The sequence below is a fragment of the Rhinoderma darwinii genome, chromosome 1 (genome assembly GCF_050947455.1).
Source record: "Rhinoderma darwinii isolate aRhiDar2 chromosome 1, aRhiDar2.hap1, whole genome shotgun sequence".
Taxonomy (NCBI): domain Eukaryota; kingdom Metazoa; phylum Chordata; class Amphibia; order Anura; family Rhinodermatidae; genus Rhinoderma; species Rhinoderma darwinii.
Window position 1 is genome coordinate 36902429 of NC_134687.1, and position 20527 is coordinate 36922955.

The 20527-nt window shown below is 43.3% G+C and overlaps 1 protein-coding gene across 2 annotated transcripts in view; it reads right to left on the reverse strand.

The window, feature by feature from the left end:
- The window catches only part of TRMT44 (tRNA methyltransferase 44 homolog), a 65100-nt gene that overhangs the window by 43077 nt on the left and 1496 nt on the right, over positions 1–20527 (reverse strand). For both annotated transcript variants that reach the window (XM_075857501.1, XM_075857509.1), the window contains exon 2: positions 8155–8272. In XM_075857501.1, coding sequence (XP_075713616.1) covers positions 8155–8272 — 118 coding nt within the window. The remainder of the gene's footprint in view (positions 1–8154; positions 8273–20527) is intronic.

Below are 20527 nucleotides of genomic sequence, written 5' to 3' on the forward strand. Positions count from 1 at the left end.
CCCACGTCAAAATTCCCTATGCATCTAATGGTGGATGTAGAGATATCTTTTTCTTTCCTCCTTCCATAGAGTAGCTCCTCCCTAGTGGTCGCTCGAGCCCTAGCGTACGCCCTATGTAAAAACTTCTTGGGATATACGCCGTAGGTGACACATACATAGACAGATTATATCATATACTGATTGCATCTGACTGATGCAAAATTCACAACTGTCAGTGAACTTTGGTTAAATTTTATATCCATTTTTGTGTGTCCTAACTATATTTAACCCTAATCAATAAAAGTTATGTTTTAACCTATACATATCATTATAGCTTGGCTGGTAATAAAGGCACTTCTTTTTGCTTAACCGCAAAACTGTATTTTTTCTTACCATAACAAGACAGCTCTCAATTTTTATGCGGTGTTTCCCGGTTTTAGAAGCACCCTACTTTTTGCCTGGACATTCGACAGGGCTCAGGAGTGAAAGAGTACCATGTAAAATTGAGGCCTAATTTGGCGACATATAAAGTATTGGTTCACAATTGCAGAGGCTTTGATGTGAAATAAAAGAAACCCCTGAGAAGTGACCCCATTTTGGAAACTACACCCCTCAAGGCATTTATTAAGGGGTGTAGTGAGCATTTTCACCCCACGTGTCTTTTCCATAAATGATTGCGCTGCCGAAGGTACAAATTAAAATTTTGCCCTAGATATGCCAATTCATTGTCAAATATGTCATGCCCAGCTTGTGCCACTGGGGACACACACCTCAAAAATTGTTAAAAGGGTTCTCCCGGGTATGGCGGTGCCATATATGTGGACGTAAACAGCTGTTTGGGCATGCTGCAGGGCTCAGATGGGTGTGAGCGCCATTTGGCTTTTGGAGCGTGGAATTTGCTTGGTAATAGTTTTGTTTGGAGTATCACTGTTGTTTCCGTTTATAATGTGGGGCATATGTGAGCTCGGCAGACTACATCAGGGGCACAGTCAGGTGGTATAATAATAAGGTAAAAAAAATAATAAAATGATCCATAGATGTGTGTTACGCTGTGATCGATCCTTTCTGCACAGGCCGGTGTCGCACTGATAACTGGCGTCCTTCCTTATCCCCCTTTTGGTCCACACTCCGCACCTTTGCAGTTTGGGGAATTTTGCCGGGAAAGTGTTGTCCTGGTATAATACGGGCACCGTCGCTTCCAGCGGATATGGTTGGGCCCTCCCCTTCCTGGTTCCCTAATTTTAGTGCCTTGATACATCGCCTTTTGAAACACAAGAAATGTTCCCCTCGGGCCGGCACAACCGGATATTTTTCTTTCCTGACTTATTGGAGCCTTAACTGATTTTATTTTTTCATAGACGTAGTGGTATGAGGGCTCTTTTTTTACGGGACGAGCTGTAGCTTTTATTGGTACCATATTGGGGTACATGCAACTTTTTGATCACTTGTTATCCTTTTTTTGGGAGGCAAGGTGACAAAAAAACAGCAATTCTGCCATCGTTTTTTTAGGTTTTTTTTATACAGCGTTCACCATGCGTTATAAACTCCATGTTACCTTTATTCTGTGGGTCAGTACGATTCCGTCGATACCAAATTTATAGAACTTTTTTATAACTTTTGTCACAATAAAATTACTTTTGGAAAGAGAATGTATTTCTTCTGTCGCCAAGTTGTGAGAGCCATAACTTTTAAATTGTTTCGTCGATGGAGCTGCGTGAGGGTTTGTTTTTTGCGAGACGAGGTATAGATTTTATAGGTACCATTTTTGGATACATGCGACTTTTTGATCACTTTTTATTTCAATTTTTGGAAAACGGTGACCAAAAAAACAGTAATTATGGCAGTGTTTTTGAGTTTGTTTTTTTACGGCGTTCACTGCGCTGGATAAATAACATAATATTTTTATCGTTTAGGTCGTTACGGTCGCAGCGATACCAAATATGTATGGCTTTATTATTTTTTTCAATAATAAATGACTTGATAAGGGAAAAAGGGCGATTGTGTTTTATTTTATTACTTGAAACTTTTATTGTATGTTTTACAACTTTTATTTTTACACTTTTCTTTAGTCCCACTAGGGGACTTGAAGGTCCAACTGTTTGTTTGATGTTATAATACATTGAACTACCTATGTAGTGCAATGTATTGGAACGCTCAGTTGTTCACTGACAGCAAGCCGATCAGGCTCCGCCTCTGGGCGGGGCCTAATCAGCTTACGTAATGGCAGACAGGAGTCCATTGTTAGGGCTCCTGTTGCCATAGTAGCAGTCGCCAGCCTTGCCATCGCGTGGCAAGGCTGCCGATTTGCTACAAACCTCTAGGATGCAGCGATCACAATGGATCGCTGCATCGAAGGGGTTAAAGCCAGGAATCGGAGCTAGCTCCGGCTCCTGGCGATAGATCGGGGTGTCCGCTGTAACATACAGCGGACACCCACTACACCCATACAACATACAGCTGTCACCCGGCGGTGATGTCGCTGGCTCAGCTCCTGAGCCAGCTTCATCTCCATCATGTACAGTTACGTGAAATGGCGGTAAGACATCAGCTTTAATCACGTAACTGTACGTGATTGGGCGGGAAGGGCTTAAAGGACAGATAGGGCTTTGTTTTAGTGGCATTTGTCAGTATATCTCATTTTTAGTTTTTTCTCTAAAGTGGCCAAAATTGGATAAAAATGCAAGAATTTAGCAATTGCATTAGTTTATGCCAGCATATTTCACACACAGTATAGACCACGGACAAAATTCATCTCCTTTCACATTCTTCCACTTCTCCTGAGCATGGGGATACCAAATATGTGTGTCTTATTTATCACATAGAGAAGTAGGAGGGCGGACGATAGAAGAAGCTTATTTCACAAATCACTTTTTTTCAAAGCTGGTTTTACAAAACTCAACAGAGTTAATGGGGTATAATGGGAATTTTTGGGGGTTTTCTAAAAGAAAAAAATGGCAGGTTTATGCAAATGGAGCTCTCCAGCAGATGAACTTTAGAGAATATGCAAACATGACATCCACCCCCCACCCATTCCCTCCCTCACCCTTGGAGTAAAATCAGGGGAAAAATAAAAACGTAATGTAGGGCAAATATATTTTCAACAAATTAACTAAAATCTAATAATGCAGAACAGTGTGGTATTTTTTAAAACATGGCTCAATGCACAGGCCTGGTTGCGAGGGACATGAGGGACAGAAATATCGGGAATCTTTACGGTGCCCGTCTTTTCTGCAGACGCGGCACTTTTTTTGGGTGTTGCTTCTGGTTGGTGTTGGGGGAATCCGACTGATGAAGTGTCTTTTTGTCAGTCGCGTGACATCCTCAGACTGGGGGCATTCTCGGGTGTCCTGAACATCAAAAATGAGGCCTTCAATAATTTTCTCCTGGAAATCCAGGTATGTGTCTCTGCCTCTGTTTTTTTTGTAGAGCACAAATGAGTTGTGGATGGCCACCTGTAACAAATAAATGGCCACTTTTTTATACCAGGTTTTAGTTTTGCGTTTTACTAAATAGGGCTGCAAAACCTGGTCGCTTAAATCCACCCCCTCCATGTACTTGTTATATTCGGACGCGCTCACTGGTTTGTGCTTGTCCGATGTTGCCCCTCTTTCCCTCACTGCCACTGTTCCTGCGGTATGAATCGTGCTTAGCACATACACGTCTTTGCGATCCCTGAACTTGACCGCCAGCAATTCTTCAGATGCATAAGCACAGGAGTCCCCCTTTACCATGCGCTTCCCCACTAATTGCTGTGGAAAACCAATTCGGTTTTTGCGCATGGTACCACATGCCCCAGTCCTTGCAGCATGCAAATGCCTAAACAGGGGCACACTGGAATAAAAATTATCGCAGTACAGGTGGTACCCCTTGTGAAGCAGAGGCTGCATTATCTCCCACACGATCTTACTGCTGGTGGAAAGATCAGGGGGGCATCCAGGAACATTTATTGTGCGGTCCCGCCCTTCATAAATCCTGAAGGCGGTGGTATATCCTGACCCGCTTTCACACAATTTGTAGAGCTTAACGCCATATCTTGCCCTTTTGGAAGGTAGATATTGGCGAAAGCGAAGTCTGCCATGAAAGTTGAGGAGGGATTCGTCCACACTTACATTCTGCTCAGGGGTGTAGAGTTGCAGAAATAAATTATTCAGGGAATTTATTAGCGGTCTTATTTTGAACAACCGATCCCGGTTTGCATCGGTACTTGGGGGGGCCTGTGCGTTGTCATTGAAGTGGAGGAACCTCATTATTGTCTCATAAAGAGACCTGGGCATTACTGCAGAATATACTGGGGTGGCTTGGGCGGGTCTTGTTGACCAGTAAGTCCTAATGGAGGGTTTTTTGACAATACCCATATTTAGGGTGAGCCCCAAAAAAATGTTTAATTCCTGCATATTGCTGGGCGTCCAATCTCTGGCATGGGTGAATGAAGGTTTCTGCCTTATATACGGAGCGGCATATAAATTAGTTTTGTGGACGATTTGATTTAGGATGTCGTCAGTAATAAATAAATGGAAGTAATCCATTTGGACAAAATTTGTATTGTCCACGGTTATGCCATGAGTGGCAGTAAATCCGTGGATTCTAGGCCCAAAAGATGGGGCAGGTGCCCATACAAGAGCCTGGACTGGAGGGACCAGGCTGTCCCGTGCTACCTGGCCCTGCGCTTCCATGTTCTGCAACTGTGTCAGGGATAACGTCCCCTGAAGATATACCTGAAGTGACGCTGTCATCGTCACTGCCTAAAACAGGTTCTATCTCTGACGCCATCTCTGATGCTGTCTCCGAATCAGACCACAGCGTGGTGTATGCCTCCTCGCAACAATGTCACTAACACAACAAACAATTATTATTTTATTTTTTTATAAACACACAAACTGGTATATATATATATATATATATATATACCCTACCTGCCTATTCTAATATAATAAAAAGATAGATAGAAATCTATCTTTTTTTTTTCGATCTATCTATCTATACAATCTATCCATCTATCTATACAGAGAATGTTTTATAATGTAACACTATTTTTTTGTGTAACTGTAATCTTCTGGCAACAATTCTCTGAAGTGTCTTCTCCTCACACTGAAACAATGTGTGAGGAGAAGAAAAGAGGCAGGAGATTTGCTGCCAGAAATGTCAAAATAAAAACAAATGTGATCGCTGTGATAAGTTTTCACAGCGATCACTTGTACAGGGACCATCAGATTGGTCCCCGATACTCTGCCCAGTGCCCAGAGCTGTTAGTAACAGCATGGGCACAGGGATGTGTGCATGCGCACTATATTTACATAGAAATGCATGTGATCGTGGTGATTGGTTGTCACAGTGATCACATGTTCAGTGACCAAAAGATTGGCCCCTGACACTCTGCCCAGTGCTGTTAGCAACAGCCAGGGTACAGGGCTGTGTGCACGCGATCGCACGTGCACACTCTCTAAAGTGCCGCCGTAATTAGTCGGACTTCAGGGACCCTGACCGCTGGCCGTAAAAACACAGCCAGCAGTCGGGAACCTGTTAATAGCGGTTATAAAGTAATTTGCAGTGTTTCTAGCATAAAAAAAACAAAAACTATTGTAGTCTTTTAACAATTCCCTGTATCTCACTCGATGCTGCTGCTAATCTGTCCTGCGTCTTACTTTCCTTGCAGATAGCCAACATGGGATCCAGAGTAGTGAGGATATATACAGTGTGACCTAAATATGCACTCTTTCAGAAACCAATTAAAGTATCATGAAATAAAACAATAAAGGCGGCGTGGGCACGTGCAGCGTTTCTATCTGCTGTCAGGATGGAGAGCTTTACAGTCCTAACAAGCTGAGAAGGAGTCTCCACAGCTATGCTGCCATTCTGTTGTAAAAGCCCTGCTCCTTCCCTGACTAGCAGGGCAGAAGGTCCTCCCTATTGGCTGCTCTGCAGTGAACATAGGATCACTATGAGGAAACCTGGCGGTGGGGAGAGTGACTGAGCATGCATGTCCAGCAGTAGTCCGCTCATTAGGAGGACCTGCAAACTGCTATACACTATGAGCACATGGTGGTGCCATACTATGTAAGTAAAATGTCAAAACTTTTCACTGGATCATTTAACAGAATTTAAATGGCAAGCATTGTTCATTTTTTATTATCTATACAAAGAATATGCTAATAATCCTTTATGGGGTTTATTGTCAACTCACTGGTTAATTTTTTAAAGCTTTCCCACTGTTGTCCATAAAAAAAACACTAAATATACTGCACCCCTGGAGCTGTTCCATTTATTTACATTGACGGAGAGAGAGGTGGATAGCTAGGTAGAGCCAGAAAGGAGGCGCAACCTTGGTGTGCTACGACAAGTCGGCAAGAAACACAGAAGTGGATACAGGGGGAACTGTGCAAGCGTAGCCACCATGGCATGACCGCGGCGGTGGCCGTATCCATGGGAATCAGTTGGAGAAAAAGAAGGTGGCAAGTGAAGTACAGAGCTGCATTACAGAAAATAAAAGGTATTTTGAAAGATCAATATAATTTCATTGTGGATAACCTGGGCACTCATCAATGCGATGGGAATACCACTTTAAAAGGGTATTACAACAGTGGGGGGGCGGGGGGGTGAGTGTTTACAAAGGTATATGGTCCATGGTTCCAGCAGTCATTGCAGTCCCAGAGGTCAACCGAACCGATCTGTGGATAAATGATAAACATCTTCCATTGGAATACCCCTTTAAGAAAACATTACTAATGCCACCTATCCAGGGAATGGTCCACTAGAGCTTCTCAACACCCCTAAGCCAAGTACTGCTACTCAAAAAAATGATATCAAAGTACATCCGGAGCTATGACCATACACTGTGCTGCCTGTTAAAAGCAGTGTGAGAACCCACTAGAGCAAGGATCGGAAGCATAAGTTACTTATGCCACAGCTGGCTCAAGGGGCATGGTTTCCTGGCAAGCTCCCCTTTAACTTGGTCCAGGGCAGTTGTGTGCTGGACCACAAGATAACCCAGAAAATGTTGAGAAAGTTAGGACAAGAGCATGGAGATGAGGTCGGGAGTTGTACCAGAGGGCATGAAGGACCATACGTCAGGATTGGGGGGGGGGTGAGCAGGATCAGAACTAGAGCATGAGGAGGTGTAATACTTGAAGAATAATAATGACATAATACTAATAACATCAGGGTCTAGGAACAAGGTAATAACCACACGGTGTCATAGATTACAAGCTTCTGGGTTAAGGAAATTGTGGTCAGCTCCCCAAGCTTGTGTTCAGTAGTCGCTCCCTCTCCTGTGTGCATCCCCCCTCAAGCTGGTGTTCAGTAGCGGCGGTCTCTCCTGTGTGCCTCTTAATTCTGCTATCGATCGAAAGATACTTCTACCGATGCGAAATGTTCACATATCAGCTTGTTAGGAAATCCCACGTGTTTATTGTCAATAGCTGTTCTACATGACGCAAAGGTTCATGTGGTCTTTTCACCTTGTGGCTCGTGTACCTTAGGGGGGTATATGCCCCTCAAGCTGGCTTTCAGTAGTCGCTCTCTCCTTTGTGCATCCCCCCTCAAGCTGGTGTTCAGTAGCTGCCCTCTCTCTTGCATGCACCCCCCACAAGCTAGTGTTCAGTAGTCCCTATCTCTCCTGCATGCATCCCACCGAAGCTGGTGTTCAGTAGCCGAGGTCTCTCCTGCATGCATCCCTCCCAAGCTGGTATTCAGTTGCCTCTCTTTCTTTCACGTTTGGTTGGCACACTGAGTACTTCATGTTGGTTTGTTTTTGGAACCCCGTCCAAAAAAAAAAAAAAGAAGAGGGATTACGACCTCTGCCCCTAGAGACATGGCATATACCCCCCTAAGGTACACGAATCACTCGGTGAAAAGACCACATGAACCTTTGCTCTTGACAAACACGTGGCATTTCCTAACAAAGTTGATATGTGAACATTGAGCATCAGAACAAGTATCTATCCATCAATACCAGAATTAAGAAGCAAGAAAATCAAAGCAACATGAAAGAAAAGAAGGACGTCTAACAAAGAAGTCGATACAAAGAAGCGGGTGGCACCGGGGTGTTTAGCGGGAGAATAAATGAGTGCAGGTAATAAGTGAGAGGTTTTCCGCCGGTCATCCGAGCGATACATCATGTCCTAGACGCAGGACTTAATGCTAATATATGCAGTGCAGAAAACTCAGTACTCAGCTCACCATTCATCATCCTCGACACGTGAAAGACGGATTTGATAAATGTTGTTTTTCTTGACCTGGAAGCGTCCCTGGCTCTCGTCTTCCAATGGTATAAATGTCGCAACGTTGCTGGAGACATCTGGAAAGGGTTTTAGAAAACACGTAACATTACTTATCTGCCATGATTTCACCTGAACAAATGTTTCCTCAGGTCCACAACCTGAGAGAGAGATAATAATATATACACAGGGCTGTGAAAAATATTAGCCCCTCACCCAATTTCTTCTCTTTTTTTGCTAATTTGACACATTTAATGTTTCAGATCATCCAACTAAATTTATTATAACATACAAAACACAAATAACACAAAATGCAGGGACTTAAAGGGGTTGTACAGACATTTTTTATGGATAGCCCATTCTTAGGATAGGTCATCAATATCAGATCGGTGGGGGTCCGACTCCTGGCTCCCCCACTGATCAGCTGATTGAAGGGGCTGTGCCGTCACTGCGCCCTTTTCAGTGTTTACCAGGGACAGTGCCATACATATTGATAGCGCAGTGCCTGGGATTGCTGCTCAGTCCCATTCACTTGAATGGTACCGGAACTGCAATCCCAGGCACAGGCGCTATGGAAATTTACGGCGCTGTGCCTGTAAACCGGCACATCAATCAGCTAATCAGGGGTAACGAGAGTTGGACCCCCACCGATCTGATATTGATGACCTATCCTAAAGGATAGGCCATCCATAAAAATGTCCAGACAACACGACCAACTAAATTTCTTTGTTTTTGCCTCTCTGCCTTTCAGCAGCCAGAACTTCTTTATTTTTCCATTGACATGGCTGTATTAGGCCTTTTATATATGTGCAAACCGATAGAATATCAGCAGACAGAATTCAATAAGAAGTAGTGCTCAGAAAAATAATAGCTAGTAAACTGTGAAGCATCGTTGCTGACTATATTATATGCACTATATTGAATCCTGGGTAAAGACCAAGATATACTTGGTGCATCGATCAACAATTGACATGAGACTAAACCAAGAAAATATGATCGACTACAGCACACAATGTTAGAAAAAGTATACAAATTTTATTAAGTTACAAACATGAGACAATTAAAAAATAGAACAGGGGATGAGTCACACAATAAAAAGACGTCAGATCAATTAGAAACCGGATATGAGTATTATGTCACCATGTGAACAGTGGGAAGGCAGTTGCCCCGGACGAAGGCAGTTGCCGAAACGTGCGTCGGGTTCAGACGTCTCATCTCACATCATGTCCACCGGTATGTTCTCTATCTTTTGTCCTGTTTAGCAGTTGGTGCTTGACTATGCTCATTATTTCCGATTATCCTCTGAACTCAAATATATCTGGTATGTAATACTGCTTTATATTGCTGACATAACTTTTTTGCGATTCATACTTACCTTTTATACTTACATAGATATCGCTACAAACACCAGTATTATACTCTTTCACGACTATACTGTTGTCGTCCTCGGATATACTTGGCTATAATCTTCCTTGATTTCAATCGGACATTATTTTTCCATATTATCATATGCATTTCTCATTTTTGCTGCTATAACGCAACATGTACACTGTTCACATGGTGACATAATACTCATATCCGGTTTCTAATTGATCTGACGTCTTTTTATTGTGTGACTCATCCCCTGTTCTATTTTTTAATTGTCTCATGTTTGTAACTTAATAAAATTAGTATACTTTTTCTAACATTGTGTGCTGTAGTCGATCATTTTCTTGGTTTAGTCTTTTATATATGTGGAAGAATTTTTCCTGCAGTTTGGGGGTACAAATAAATTGTGTAAATTTATATAAATTTATTTTTGTGGTATGAATATAGAAAAATAGCTATATACTAATACATTACATGGTCACTAGGACACAGGCTGCGGTCAGGGCAATACATAGTGTGCTCTAACAGCAAGCATACTGAGCAGACAGTCCTGAGGTCCTTTCTAGGTCCCCAGGGCTGACAGCAGAGGGTTCCCTCAGTCTCCGATCAGGCCACCGGGAAACCCTGTGACTCAAACGAATGGGGGAGTCCCCTTTGATCATGACGCGGTCACGAACTGCGGCAATCAAAGGGTTAACGGCTGGGATTGGAGTTTCCACCGATCCAGGCAATATCCACTGAGGCTACTCTAAGTACAGGGGCGGTTAGTAACTGGAGCACTCATGCTCTTCTACAGCAACGCCAAAAGACATTGCTGTAGACTCTGCACGCCATAAAAAAACAGTGGGTGGTCGGGAACGTGTTAAAGGATCATTCCATTTATTCAAAACGTACATCACCAATGTGAAAAAGTGATGGCCTCCCAATCATAATAAGATGTTGTGCCACACATGGAAGTAAAAACTGCAATCAAACGTTTGGTCGGTTACATCGCTGTGGTGGAAATGACCCGCTCTTTGCAGAATTGTTTTATTTAGGCTACAATGGAGGGTTTGAGAGCATGAACTGCCCGTTTAAGGTCTTGCCACATTATCTCAATTGGATTCAAGTTAGGACTTTAAATTAAGGTTTTGGAGGGGCCAAAATCAGTTTCTTTTGAGTCATTCAGAGGTGAACCTGCTTGTGTGCTTCAGATCATTGTCCCACTGCATAACCCAACTGCGCTTGAGCTTTAGGTCACAAACTGAAGTGCGGACTCTATACTTAAAGATTTTTTGATAGAGCAGATTTCATGGTTCCATCAATTATGACATCTAGGTCCAGCAGAATCAAAGCAGCCCCAGACCATCACGCTACCACCACCAGGTCAGACCGTCCAGCTACCGCCACCAGGTCAGGCCGTCTCCAGGTCAGACCGTCACCAGGTCAGACCGTTCTATGATGTTCTCATGGTGGAATGCAGTTTCAGCTTTACGCCAGATGTAACGAGACCCTTGTCTTCCAAAAAATTCGAACGGTCACTCACCAGTCCACAAAATATTATCCCAAATGTCTTGGAGGGCACTTCGATGATTTTGGCAAATGCGAGAGGAGCCTTTGAGCGCTCTTTGGTCAGCAGTGGTTTGCCCCCATGGACGCCATATTTGCCCAGTGTCTTTCTTATTGTGGAATCGTGTACATTGACCTTAACGGAGACGAGAGGCCTGCAGTTTTTTAGATGTTCATCGGGGTTCTTTTGTGACTTCCTGGATGAGTTGTTGACGCGTTCTTGGTGAAGTTTTGGTAGTACCGACCACTCCTGGGAAGGTTCAGCACGGTTCTCTCTATTTGTGGGTAATGGCTCCGACTGTGGTTTGCTGGAGTCCCAGAGCCTTATCAATGGTTTTCTAACCCATTCCAGACTGGTAGATTTCCATGACTTTGGCATCTGTATATGAATCTCTTTAGTACGTGGCATCATGTGACGCTTTGAGACTTTCTAGCTGCTTCACAATGACAGGTTCTATGTAAGTGATGTTTAGATTTAACAGGTCAAGCAGTAAACGTGCCTGGTTGTGGATCGTGAAATTCAACCCAATTTTCAATTAACCCCTTCCCGCCGCAGCCATTTTTCATTTTCGTTTTTTCCTCCCCACATTCCAAAAGCCATAACTTTTTTATTTTTACGTCGATTTAGTCCTATGAGGGCTTGATTTTTGCGGGACGAGTTGTAGTTTTTCGTAGCTCTATTTATGGTGCCATATAATGTACTAGGAAACGGGAAAGAAAATATTTGTGGGGTAGAAAATGAAAAAAAAAAAAACAGCGTTTCTTCCATTGTTTTTTGCACTTTGTTTTTACAGAATTCACTGTTCAATTAAAACAACATGTTAACTTTATTCTGGTGGATCAATGCGATTACGGCGATACCAAATATATATCGTTTTTTCTATATTTTACAACTTTTACAAGTGAAAACCTAAGTGTAAAAATGTTTTTATTTATTTTGTGTCGCCATAACTTTTTTATTTTTACCTCGATTAAGCGGTATGAGGGCTTATTTTTTGTGGGATAAGCTGTAGTTTTTAATTATACATTTTTTTATGGCGTTCACCGTGCAGGTTAAATAACGATATATTGTAATAGTTCAGACTTTTACGGATGCAGCGATACCAATTATGTTTAATTTTTTTCTACGATGCTCTAGGGGGGAAATGTTTTTTGAACTTTTCATATATTTTTTTTTTTACAAATTTTTATTTTTTTATTAGTCCCCCTAGGGGACTTCAACCAGCGATCGTTAGATCGCTTGCACTATATACGGCAATACTAATGTATTGCAGTATATTGTGATTCTGACAGGCATCTATTAAGCCCTGCCGGATGCAGCGCTTAATAGGAGTACAAAGATGGCGGACCTGGGGGACTTCATTAGGCGTTCAAAGCGATTGCATTGCCGGAGCGGGCGTGATGAGCTGTTAGAAAGAGGGGGGCGACCCCCCTTTAACGATTTAGACGCCGCGGTCGCCGCTCAAGCGCGATCCCGCTCGTTACTCTGAAGTGTCGGCTGTAACAGCGTCGACAGCCGCATCGTATGGGGCGGGTTCACTCCGTGAGCCCGTTCCATACTTCCCCTACCCGACTTTGGCTTATGGATACTTCAAATGTCGGGAAGGGGTTACATTTCATCAACTGGTTGATTTAGTAACTAAGGGGGCAATGACTTTTTCCAACAGGACCAGGTAGAGCTGAACAGAATTTTTCCTTCAGTAAACAAAGTCATTTACAAACATCATTTTGTGTTTACGTCTCTTATCTTTGTCTGATATAGGGACGCACGATGCAGCGAGACTTTGATACGGTTTCGATACCGTGCACCCTCAAACGGTTCAATACCGCTAATTCACGTAGTGTAGTTTGAGCAGGGCTGCTGTGGTGTGATGCAGCCATTGACCCGCTCCTCAGTCCTGACAAGTGTGCGCGCGCCCATTGAAGAACCCCAGGGCTGTCGGACCATATTTCCTGTTAGGGCATACTTGGGTATAGACATATAGATATATGCCAGTACATTAAAGTTTAAAAATAAAAAGTAAAAAAAATAAAATAAAAGTAATGTTGAAAAAAACCACAACACATTTTTCTTATACAATAAACATTAAAGTAAGTCAACACGCAAAATATAAACATATTCGGTATCGTCGCGACCGTAATAAATTTATAGCGTCATTTATGATGTTTACGCTGTTATAAAATAAAAACGTCTTTCACTTATTAATGTGAGGCACGAGGTGTTATGAATTTTGAACCTCCATGTGCCTCACATTAATAGTAGTTAACCCCATCATGTAACACACATTAACCCAATGTTGTCCATTATGACTGAGGAACATGATGGGGTTAATTGATATTAATGTGAGGCACATGGAGGTTCAAAATTCATCACACCTCGCGCCTCACATCAGAAAACGGAAGAAGTTATTTTTTTTTTGTTATTGTTGGCAATGTATTGTTTTGGTATTGAGTGTCTTCAATACTACACAAAGTATCGGTATCGAAGTCCAAATTCTGGTATCGTGACAACCCTAGTGTAATATTAACAGTAGTTTGATGATCTAAATTATTCAAGTGTGACAAATATGCAAAAATGAAAAAAAAATTGAAGGGGCAAATACTTTTTCACAGCATTGTAGTTAGTGAGTTTGAAAAAAGCCGCAAGTCCCGCTCGTTCCTCCCATTCACCTCATTGTTAATCTAAAGTAAGGCAAGAAAACCCCACAACGCAGAAACAAATGTTCCCTCTAGACACAGTGGTTGCCCGTTTATGTATTCAATTACTTTGCACTGAAATATTTGTTATTTAAAGAGGCTCTGTCACCAGATTTTCAAACCCCTATCTCGTATTGCAGCAGATCGGCGCTGCAATGTAGATTACAGTAACGTTTTTATTTTTAAAAAACGAGCATTTTTGGCCAAGTTATGGCCATTTTTATATTTATGCAAATGAGCCTTTCTTAAGTACAACTGGGCGTGTTTAAAGTAAAAGTACAACTGGGCGTGTATTGTGTGTGTACATCGGGGCGTGTTTACTACTTTTACTAGCTGGGCGTTGTGAATAGAAGTGTATGATGCTGACGAATCAGCAACATCCACCTCTCTTCGTTACCACCCAGGTTCTGGCAGTGCAGACACAGCGTGTCCTCGAGAGATCACGCTGTGACGTCACTTCCTGCCCCAGGTCCTGCATCGTGTCGGACGAGCGAGGACACATCGGCACCAGGCGACAGAGGCTACAGTTGATTCTGCAGCAGCATCGGCGTTTGCAGGTAAGTCAATGTAGCCTCTGTCGCCTGGTGCCGATGTGTCCTCGCTCGTCCGACACGATGCAGGACCTGGGGCAGGAAGTGACGTCACAGCGTGATCTCTCGAGAACACGCTGTGTCTGCACTGCCAGAAGCTGGGTGGTAACGAAGAGAAGTGGATGATGCTGATTCGTCAGCCTCATACACTTCTATTCACAACGCCCAGCTAGTAAAAGAAGTAAAAACGCACAGATGCTCATTTGCATAAATATAAAAATGGTCATAACTTGGCCAAAAATGCTCGTTTTTGAAAAAAAAAAAAAACGTTACTGTAATCTACATTACAATAGGAGATAAGGGTTTGAAAATCTGGTGACAGAGCCTCTTTAACCCCAGTGTTAAACCCCTTGTATGCCACAGTCAATAGAAACCACAGCATCTAAGCCAGGGGTCTCAAAGTCGGCCGGGTAAGTGGGCCGCATATAGAAAAAATGTGAAGTGTGGCAGTTTGTGAAGTTTCAAATTTGATACAATACAAAATTATTGTTAATCAATTAGTTATTTGAACTAATATAACAATACTACATTACATTACTATAATAATAGCGCTAGGTTTAAACTTAAACGGAAATTTGCGAGATTTCTCCACATACTTATTTCAACAATCCAGTTTTCCAGCTTAAGTGTCGCTAAATGCAGTCCGGCAGCTCAGTTGCCAGCGTTTGGCAGACACACAAATGTCAAGATTGGGCAGCCCTTTTTTAGATACTGCCGCACTGCCCCCTGTAGAAGCTGCCACACTGCCCTCTGTAGAAGCTGCCACACTGCCCCCTGTAGAAGCTGCCACACTGCCCCCTGTAGAAGCTGCCACACTGCCCCCTGTAGAAGCTGCCACACTGCCCTCTGTAGAAGCTGCCACACTGCCCTCTGTAGAAGCTGCCACACTGCCCTCTGTAGAAGCTGCCACACTGCCCTCTGTAGAAGCTGCCACACTGCCCTCTGTAGAAGCTGCCACACTGCCCTCTGTAGAAGCTGCCACACTGCCCTCTGTAGAAGCTGCCACACTGCCCTCTGTAGATAATGACACACACACACACACACACACACCTTGTAGATAGTGCCACACACACATGGGCTTGCCCAGAGCTGGAGTCCCAGAGCAAAAATAAGGTATGGTAAATGTTGCAATAAGAGCTCTGTTATTCTGAAATGGGTGATCATAAATAAATATTGGCTGATAATAAATAAATCCCCCCCCCCCCCCCAAATGCATTTTACAACAATTAAAACAGTAAATATTTTTTATCCAGTACTTGTCATGTTAGGTGTTTTACTTGTGAACAATATTAAACATATTCGTCTATTTTTGAGTCAATGGCCCTTTAAGGGAAAAGGTCTGTCTGATGTCATAGAAGCGTCATGGTGAGGATATTGTATTAGAACTTCGCTTGCTGAGTGCTCTGTACATTGCTGGACTTTCCCTACAGAGAGAAGCAGTGATATTGGTGTGCGCACCAAGTGTTTTACATAATTTTTTGGAAGATGTTGGCAGAAGAGTCCTTTGACAGTAGCTCATTAAGATCCAGCTCAGATTCTGACCTCTCAGATATTTCTTCCATCTGTTATGGCATGAATCACAAGTACAGCCTAGGTGCCAACTTTGCTGACTACCGGGATGTGCAGGGACCCCTCTCCTGTATAGTGTCAGCTCTTATGGGCAGGGACCCCTCTCCTGTATAGTGTCAGCTCTTATGGGCAGGGACCTCTCTCCTGTAGATTGTCAGCTCTTATGGGCAGGGACCTCTCTCCTGTATATTGTCAGCTCTTATGGGCAGGGACCCCTCTCCTGTATAGTGTCAGCTCTTATGGGCAGGGACCTCTCTCCTGTAGATTGTCAGCTCTTATGGGCAGGGACCTCTCTCCTGTAGATTGTCAGCTCTTATGGGCAGGGACCTCTCTCCTGTAGATTGTCAGCTCTTATGGGCAGGGACCTCTCTCCTGTATATTGTCAGCTCTTATGGGCAGGGACCCCTCTCCTGTATAGTGTCAGCTCTTATGGGCAGGGACCCCTCTCCTGTATAGTGTCAGCTCTTATGGGCAGGGACCCCTCTCCTGTATAGTGTCAGCTCTTATGGGCAGGGACCCCTCTCCTGTATAGTGTCAGCTCTTATGGGCAGGGAGCTCTCTCCTGTATAGTGTCAGCTCTTATCGGCAGGGACCTCTCTCCTGTAGATTGTCAGCTCTTATGGCCAGGCACCTCTCTCCTGTAGATTGTCAGCTCTTATGGCCAGGCACCTCTCTAATTTTTTCTCATTGTTTGTTCATTTGTTTTGATTAAATGACATTTTACTCATTTGTTAGTTCCCCAATTGCAGCACACTGTGGAAAATGTTGGCGTTCTATACACAAAGATCAATATTATTATGATATTATAAATGTGCCTTTAATGTTAGGTTATTAATAACAGGAAGACATCAGCCAGCATCTTCATCTTCTGCCCTTTAGCTAGTACTCAAATTTTATTAACAATTTCCATTATTTAGTGAATCGGCTCTATCAAAAGAAGAGATTTTATTTGGAATATTATGGATTAAAGGGTAGAAAATCTGAGCAAGGCCACATGCACACCATGCGTGTTACGTGTGGATTTTCCTGCGCATAATACAGTAACGGCAGGTAATCTCATCCACAAATTGCTGAATTTTCCTGGCCAAAAATTTACCTGCGGTGCCAAGTTTAAAATCTGCAGTTTATCAAACTCGGCCGGGTAAGTGGGCCGCATATAGAAAAAATGGGAAGTTGACGGGCCGCGTTACTTTCAAATTTGATACAATACAAAATTATTGTTAATCAATTAGTTATTTGATCTACTATAATAATATTTGAGATATTTCTCCACGTGCTTATTTCAACAATCCAGTTTAAGGGGGAGTTCACACGGAGTTATTTGACGAGTTTTTTTAAACCGCGCCGTAAAACTCACTAAAAAATGCCTTTCATTGATTGCAATGGGAGACGGAGGCGTTTTTTATCCCGCAAGCGGAAAACCCGGCTCGCGGGAGAAAGGGACATGCCCCATCTTCGGACGTTTACGCCTCTGACCTCCCATTGACATCAATGGGAGGCAGAGAAAGCATATTTCTCAATGGCCGTGGGCAAAAAATGCTGCAAAATTGGCGTACAGGCAGAGGAAAATCTGCATCTAAATTCCAAACTGAATTTTGAGGCGGATTTTCCTCCTGCAAACAACTCTGTGTGAACCCAGCCTAAGTGTTGCTAAATGCAGTCCGGCGGCTCAGTTGGCAGTGTTTGGCAGACACACATGTCAAAATTGGGCAGCCCATTTTTAGATAGTGCCACAGAGCCCTCTGCAGATGCTGCCACAGTGCCCTCCGCAGATGCTGCCACACACATCCCAAGTTGATAGCTCCATTGGGGCTCCCTCTAGGAGTGGAATCCCCAGCCAGAGCGTTGCTGTCGCTTTGGCTGGGGATTCTTCTACTGTTGGAGCCCCTGACGTCACTGTCCATACACAGTGACATCAGGGGATCCTCCTGGACCGGAATGTGATATCAGGGGCAACCCCAGAGCCGGAGTCCCGGAGCAGAGCACTAGTAAAGGCTCTGCGCCGGAACTCTGGGGAAGCCATTAACATCAGTGTCCATATATGGACAGTGATGTCAGGGGCATGCCCAGAGCTGGAGTCCCGGAGAAGAGCCGCTTCTAGAACTCTGCCTGGGATTCTAGCTCTGCTCCTGACATCATTGTCCATATATGGACATGGATGTCAGGGGCAACCCCAGAGCTGGAGTCCCAGGCAGAGTGCTAGTAGGCTCTTCCTGGGACTCCAGCTGTGCTCATGACATCACTGGGACTCCTGCTCTGGGGAAGTCCCTGACATCACTGTCGATGTATGGACACCGATGTCAGGGAATTCCACAGAGTCCCGGAGCAGAGCCGATACTAGCGGTCTGCCTGGGACTCCGCTCTGGGCGGGGAAGACCCTGAAAACACTGCTTCAAAAATACACAAAAAATTATTAAAGATGTACATAACTGGTATCGTCGCATCCATAAAAGTCCATTATTTATCACGTATGGTGAATGATGTAAAAACAAAAGTAAACCGCCAGAATCGTGTACTTTTGGTTACTTCATCTTCCACAAAAAATGAAGTAAAAAGTAATCAAAAAGTCTAAGGCCTCATGCACACAACCGTAGTCATGTGCACAGCCGTGATTTTTCGGGTTGGCCGCACATGGCCGCGTCCATTATTTTCTGGACTGCAGAACACGGCCGTAATAAGACATGTCCGTTCTTTCTACGGTCCGGGCTCCTGGGCCATGCACAACCGTGGAAACCACGGTCGTGTGCATGGGCCCATAGAAATTAATGGGGCCACAATTCTCCCGTGGATTTTCGGGGGAATTGCGGCCGCAAAAGCACGTTAGTGTGCATGGAGACTTATGTATCTTAAAATGATACCAATAATAACTAAAGCTTGACCGCAAAAAATAAGCCATCACACCACTCAACAGACAGAAAAATAAAAAAAAGTTATGGCTCTCAGAATATGGCGACATAAAACACAATTAGTTTTTTCCTTGTAACAGAAGAAAAACATAAAAAGAACCTGTACGAATTTGGTATCGGCGTAATCTTATTTACCTGAAGAATAAAGTTAAAGAGGCTCTGTCACCACATTATAAGTGCCCTGTCTCCTATATAAGAAGATCGGCGCTGTAATGTAGGTGACAGTAATGCTTTTTATTTCGAAAAACGATTTGAAACCACTTTGAGCGATTTTTAGCTTTATGCTAATGAGTTTCTTAATGCCCAAGTGGGCGTGTTTTTACTTTAGACCAAGTGGGCGTTGTACAGAGGAGTGTATGACGCTGACCAATCAGTGACCAATCAGCGTCATACACTCCTCTCCATTCATTTACACTGCACTAGCAATATAGCTATATAGTTATGTGCAGCCTCATACACAAACACTAACATTACTGCAGTGTCCTGACAATGAATATACATCACTACCAGCCTGGACGTGATGTTTATTCAGAATCCTGACACTTCTGTAGCGTCTCTGTGAGATTCCAGCAAGGCAAGCGTAATCTCGCAAGATTACGATGTAACCTGTAATTTCAAACGAGATTACGCTTGCCTTGCTGGAATCTCACAGAAAAGATTCAGAAGTGTCAGGATTCTGAATAAACATCACGTCCTGGCTGGTAGTGATGTGTATTCATTATCAGGACACTGTAGTAATGTTAGTGTTTGTGTATGTAGCTGCATATAACTATATCGCTAGTGCAGTGTAAATGAATGGAGAGAAGTGTATGACGCTGATTGGTCAGCGTCATGCACTCCTCTGTACAACGCCCACTTGGTCTAACGTAAAAACACGCCCACTTGGTCATTAAGAAACTCATTAGCATAAAGCTAAAAATCACTCAGGAAGTGGTTTAAAATAGATAATTTTTCGAAATAAAAAGCATTACTGTCACCTACATTACAGCGCCGATCTCCTTATATAGGAGATACGGCACTTATAATGTGGTGACAGAGACTCTTTAACATCTGCTTGTTACCGCATGGGGAACGCCGTAAAAACGAAACCCAAAAACTACTATGGAGGAATGACTTTTTCCCATTCCCCCCAAAAATAATTTTTTGCCAGCTTCTCAGTACATTTTATGATACAATAAATGGTGCTGTGAAATACTACAACTCCTCCCGCAAAAAAACAAGCCCTCAAACAGATCTAAAAATCGACAGAAAAATAAAAACAGTTATGGCTTTTTGGAAGGGGGCTAAAATGAACAAAAATGACTGCGAAGCCTTTATTAAAACTTTCCATCATTTTGCTGCTGTAGAGCGTGTAACTCCTGTACATACGTAACTGTCTGTCCTCTGATTCTGACGTACATCTGCCAGAACGCTGCTCCTGTTAGATACGGATATCATCTGCTGTCCTCCTCCCTTCTCTTAGGTCTCACGGCCTCTTCAGTTATTTTCTTCAGGGTGCTATCCTCCTTAACGGCCAGCACACTGACACATTCATTTCTATGGGGCCATGCACGCTTCCGTTGTTTTAACGGTTCCACGCATACATTCCGTCAAAAGTAGAACATGTCCTACATCCGTCCGTTGTTCAGAGGCAGTCCCGCCCATTGAAGCCTATCAA